A 5,798-nucleotide genomic window follows, 5' to 3' on the forward strand; every position below is an offset into this window, starting at 1 on the left:
TACATGGAAGTGGGACTCGAGCCATATTTTTTTGCATCATTGCAAGTGGATGCTTGAAATAGATCCAAGATGCAAGCTACCAAAATTACTCTGGGGAAGAGTACTAATTGTTACCATATCTGTGGTGTCGTCTCGGAATTTAACTTCTGTCTACATACGAGAAGAAGAACTTTTGGAAGTTCCTCGGTGTTAACTTCTGTAAGGTCAATAATCCCTTTTGTCCACTACGTTGTTTAATAATTCTACATGTGTTAGGTGCATTTAAAAAAAGAAGAAGATGAATTTACTTCCCAAGAAATGTAAATCGAGATGCGGAAATTGTTCAAACACATGATCATGCTCTTCGATTCTTAGGAATATAGTGTTGAAAAATGCCCACTGGTTCAAACTGTTGATAGTCTCTCAACAGTCACCCACTGCGTTGAAAAATGGGAACGAGACCAATTATGTTGACCGTGACAATGGTGGCATGATTCATCTGCTTGATTGAGATTAAAATTATAATTTCTTATTAATCGAGGAGATTAGTGGAGTTAGCTGAAGCATATGCATCGTGAGAGCAACTTTGAATGTGCATAATTGATTGGTGCCGCGATGTGATTGTTTTACGGAAATATATTTACATCACAAAAACATTAATTTATATTTTCTCTGAATATTTTTATATCCTTATAACAAAAAAACCTAAAATCATTCAAAAAAATTAAATTAATTATTTTTCAACACTATGCGCTTAAAAAAAATATTAACTAATGGAATCAATTAATCTAATCACAAACGAGTATAGATTAATTTTTTTCAATTTTTAAAGAACTAAATTAAATTAATTTTAATTTTAAACCAATCACAAGTATAGATTTTTTTTTTTTTTTATGAAATCATTTTTTTTTTTTTGCTTGAAATATAAGTTAAGGTAACAGTACTCTAGTAACAGCATTTACATGATTACATTAAACAGGGGGAGATTTTGATTCCATTGACACCCACAAAATCTTTTATAGTACATTTGCAATATTACCTGTCCTTACTGTGGCAGCAGAGGAAAAAACAAACAGAGTTGATCTTACATAATTGATGCCGAAAAGAAGTCAAAACAAATAAAAAGCTGGAGTGAAAAATAGGAAGAGGCCAAGAGAGGGTGAACTTTCGAGTGCATGCCACTTACCCAAGAAAGAGGAGGGTACACCTTATCATGGTGGTTCTAAGGCTGTCACTGGCCGCACCGCAGACGACCAGACACCATCAAATTTAATGACTTTTCTTTCCTGTTTTTTCTTAGTCCAGATTTTTATTTTTTACTTTTAAATTCGGTGACCAAGATGGGAGTGAGAGTCAGCTTCTTTATCTTTTTTTTTGCGTGTTGTTCACCACACGCAGTTAAAGACAGTGAATCTAACGGACAGGTAAGGTAGTTGACTTCATGTCCTGGGTTCGTGTCGAGTGGCAAAGGAATGTGTGAGTCCGCGTGGATGGAAAGTGCTCTGGCTTGTTCGTTCTCTTGCATGGCTTGTCTTTTGGGAATTTCCTTCGTCGGTCCACCTAGCAAACTAGAAGATTTCGAGCTCAAAATCTTCTCGTGATTTTTGATCACCCCTTTAAAATCGACGGTGATTGGGCGGAATATTACCTTGCTTTACTGTGAATGTCAATTGATGAAAACAATATCCATAATTATTATTAAACAAATCATAGATTGAGAATATGTAAATGCATAAAAATTGTCTTGTGAGCAATAATAAATGCAGATGACAGTGGATGGCTTATGAACAAGTTTAGAATCATATACTAATCAAAGCACATGAAATGATGATTTTAAAACCAATCTGTAATCCTAACAATTGGAAATTCCAATATCGTGTTTTTAACTTGATGGAAGCTCGGTGTGTCTTCTATAATAGCACATCTTAATCCTACAATATTATTATTTTAAAAATAGTTTTCATTAAAATATAATTTTTTTATATAAACAAATTAAAATAATCTAAAACTATATATAAAAAATAATTTTCCAAGCACCCTATATCACTGACATGGCGAGTCGAAAACTCTAATACCAAGACCAAAATCCCTGCGTGTCCCTCTATCTTTCTCAAATCCTAGAGCAGCAAAGAGCACGGTGGCTTTAAAGAGGTTCGGGCTTGATGTGTGTGCAGTTTCGCACATTTTCTGCTCGCCAAACAGAACACACCGAAAGCACAAAAAGGATAAAAACTAAAAAGACTTTCAAACCAAACCCAAACACATACCTTCAAGTTATACTATTATATATTGCCACAATAAGAGAAAAGAAAAACAGAAAACAAAAAGAGACAAGCGTGAAATCCACCCTGTTAAAAATCAACCCCTTCCTATTTCTTTCTCTCCTCTCTTCCATCCCCTCTTCACTCCCTAGCTGCCACTCTCTCTATCTTGCACCCACAGAGAAAAAAAGACCCTCAAGAAAAAGAAGAGAGAGGGAGAGAGGGACAATGGGTTCTTATTTGTGTATTGAATAGTGTACCAAAACCTCTTCTTCTTGGAAGAAGATGGCAATACCAAAACAACAAGAACTAGAACAAAATGAACTAAACTCACAACAAGAACAAAACGCTTCATTCCAGCTAGATGCACTCTACTGTGAAGAGGGGAGATGGGAAGATGAATCAGAAGAAGAGGTTTTGCAAGAGAGTACTTTTGTGAATGATCTTTTTCCACTTTCATTGCTTGAACAAGATTTGTTCTGGGAAGATGAGGAACTTCTTTCACTCTTCTCTAAAGAAGAAGAACAGCAAGCTTCTGTTAGTGTCAACAATGTAGCAGACGATCCTTTTCTTTCCAGGGCTCGTCAAGAAGCCGTGGAGTGGATGCTTAAGGTCATTGCTCATTATGGATTTTCAACTCTCACATCAATCTTGGCTTTCAATTATCTTGATAGGTTTCTTTCTGGCCCTTGTTATCAAAGAGATAGTAGGCCTTGGATGATCCAGCTTGTGGCTGTCACTTGTCTTTCTTTGGCTGCCAAAGTTGAAGAGACTCATGTTCCTTTTCTCTTAGACTTGCAAGTATGTTCTTCTTCTTCTTCGTCGTCGTCGTTATCACTTCTTGATTCTAAGATTGTCACTCAAGGGTTTTCTTTCTGTTCTGTTTTAGGTGGAGGACACAAAATATGTGTTTGAGGCCATAACCATTCAAAGAATGGAGCTCTTAGTACTTTCAACACTGAAATGGAAGATGCACCCAGTGACTCCACTGCCATTTCTTGATCATATCATCAGGAGGCTTGGGTTGAAGACCCATGTTCATTGGGAGTTTCTGAGGAGATGCGAGCATCTCCTTCTCTCTGTTGTCTCTGGTAAGTAAAGCGTAGCTGTCTTCGAAATCTCATCTTGACTTTAATTTAGAATCTTCGATAAGAACAAAGTGTAAAGAAAGATTCCTTCTTTAGTTTTACTTTTGGTTCCTTACCGTATGATTTACGTTTAGTTTCTTATGCTTCTTTAATTTTCGTTGTTGTAGATTCAAGATCTGTCAGTTATCTTCCTTCGGTATTAGCCACTGCTACAATGATGCATGTTATAGACCAAGTTGAGAGCTTCAATCCCATTGACTACCAGAATCAGCTTCTTGAGGTTCTCAAAATAACCAAGGTTCGTATATCTTGACATTATTCATTATTTTTGTCTTGTATTTAAGGCCTTAATACGGCAACATTTTGTACTCGTATTATTGCGCATGGCATTAATGTCTCAACAACTGCATTTGTTTGTTAACAGGAAAAAGTAAATGGATGCTACGGTCTGATTCTGGAGCTATCAAGGAACCGAACCACTGCCAATAACAAGTCTCAAAAGAGAAAGTTTGAGCCCGTGCCTAGCAGCCCTAGTGGCGTGATTGGTGCTGTTTTTAGCTCTGACAGCTCAAACGATTCTTGGGCTGTGCAGGGGTCATCAGTCTCTTCGTCACCAGAACCTCTCTTTAAGAAGAGCAGAACCCAAGACAAATGGGTCTTTGCGGACATTGTTAGCAGCCCACCTTCATCTCTCTCTCTCTCTCTACCCATCTTTTTCTCTAAAAATCTGCCATAGTAATATTCTTACTATGTTTATTAGCTCTCTCTTTAAATTGCCTCCCATCTTTACAATTCCAAAGTTCCCCACCATAGATATGCTTCATGAGAGGGTGGCCATTTAAAGAAGAGGGGCAAGAGAGTCATCTCCCTTATTAATGTCTCTTGCGCATGCTCTTCCTTTTCATGTACAAGTCTCCTTGAGAGCATACTTATATGGACATGTTGATATTATATTCATAAAATAAACTCAAATCATTTTTGTTCGTTCGTGTTTATATTCACTTGTTTGCTTCTATTGCTGAGATCTGAATTAAATTTTGCTTCAAACTGAGATGCAACTAAGGAATTAGACTATTCTTCTTCCGTATAATCCAAGATCTTGTTACGAAAAAACTTCAACTCTAAGGGCAGAATGGCACGTAGGTGTGTTCTGTGGGTCAGATACAAATTAACTTATTTGCATTAATACTAGTACTGGATATGTAAACTACCATCACTACATGATCAAGGATAAATAATTGTTAGATTAAGATCATGGTTTGTCTGTTTGCATGTGAAGAGAGGAGCAGCTTGTCGGCCAGTGGGTTAATGGGGCTTGGTTTTCGGGAGAGACTTCGATTGGGAGGGGTTTTGACCACGCAAGATGAGCCAGCCTTCCTTTTGTAGTCGAGTGTGACCGCAATTCCCTCCCTCCCTCTCTCTCTCTCTCTCTCAACTCAATAACCTAATCCCCAACTAAACAAACACCATCCATTGCTCTTAGATTTTCTGTATCTTTTTTGTTCAAAGTGCTGTTCGTATTGTGGTGTCCTGTTACCATGGGCCATAGACTAACAGAGACTTCTTTCCTTCCCTGTTCACCCAAAGAGGAGCTCGAGTAAAACCACGAAGCTTGCATGGACATGTAAGTTTGGGTTTATGCCAAATATTCGACGATCACCATTTGCATCAGCAAGGATATCTCTTTGCAGAACCACCAAACTCTGTTATATATAATTGTACAGGTGAGAAAAATAGTGTGTTGTAGCTATTTATATCGCTAGTGAATTTCATAAGATGAAAAACATAAAAATAAAAAAATTATTCCTTGAATTTCATAAGATGAAAAACATAAAAATAAAAAAATTATTCCTATAAGTTAAACACTACAATTTCGCAATTATAACTCAATTTTGAACACTACAACATTTTTAATTAGTGAGGATAAGGACTTCGAACATGCTGCCTCGTAGCATTTTTTTTTCCCCTTGTAATTGCCATAGGCACGTAACCTTATTAGTAGGTGGATACGTGGTGTTAGAAGCTCGAGATTCTGAACGGAAAATCTCAGCATACTATACTAGCTTTACATGCTGCGTGGGCAAATGGGCAAGACTGCAAATATATGTCGGCCAATGCGTGTCACTATCGTTAGAAAAAGTCTCCAGTATAATATTTATGGGTAGTCTTATCATATCTAGCTAGATGTTCCCTCCATTGCCAAATCTTGTTGGCTTGATAGTTGAATGACTTTCCCATTCAAGAGATAACAAAATAAACTTGTTTAAAGAGTAACTAATGTCTGAATTATTAACCGGATAGTGTAATTACTAGCACGCTGTAAAAGCATTATTGTCTTAATTTTTTTTTGTTAAGAAAAGCTATGTTTTCTCATTATTTTATCCTCAATAATCTTGATTTTTTTTTTTATTTATGTGGGGTGTCTGAGCAGTTTACATGCAGCATGACTAATTTTCATGATTCATTGAAC

At 36.8% G+C, this 5,798-nt stretch overlaps 1 protein-coding gene across 1 annotated transcript; it reads left to right on the forward strand.

Annotated features, from left to right (window-relative positions):
• Positions 1-2,271: 2,271 nt before the first annotated feature.
• Positions 2,272-4,323, forward strand: LOC105107800 (cyclin-D3-1-like). Its single transcript, XM_011001843.1, has 4 exons — positions 2,272-3,041; positions 3,130-3,331; positions 3,496-3,626; positions 3,753-4,323. Exons 1-4 carry the CDS (start codon positions 2,526-2,528, stop codon positions 4,062-4,064), a joined length of 1,161 nt encoding a protein of 386 aa, XP_011000145.1. The 5' UTR covers positions 2,272-2,525; the 3' UTR covers positions 4,065-4,323.
• Positions 4,324-5,798: the final 1,475 nt, after the last annotated feature.

The sequence above is a fragment of the Populus euphratica genome, unplaced genomic scaffold, assembly GCF_000495115.2.
Source record: "Populus euphratica unplaced genomic scaffold, PopEup_1.0 scaffold166.1, whole genome shotgun sequence".
Lineage (NCBI taxonomy): Eukaryota > Viridiplantae > Streptophyta > Magnoliopsida > Malpighiales > Salicaceae > Populus > Populus euphratica.

Coding starts and splice junctions, on each gene's coding strand:
- LOC105107800 (XM_011001843.1), top strand. CDS start 2,526: ATGGCAATACCAAAACAACAAGAACTAGAACAAAATGAACTAAACTCA. Junction 3,042..3,129: donor CTTTTCTCTTAGACTTGCAA/GTATGTTCTTCT, acceptor GTTCTGTTTTAG/GTGGAGGACACAAAATATGT. Junction 3,332..3,495: donor CCTTCTCTCTGTTGTCTCTG/GTAAGTAAAGCG, acceptor TCGTTGTTGTAG/ATTCAAGATCTGTCAGTTAT.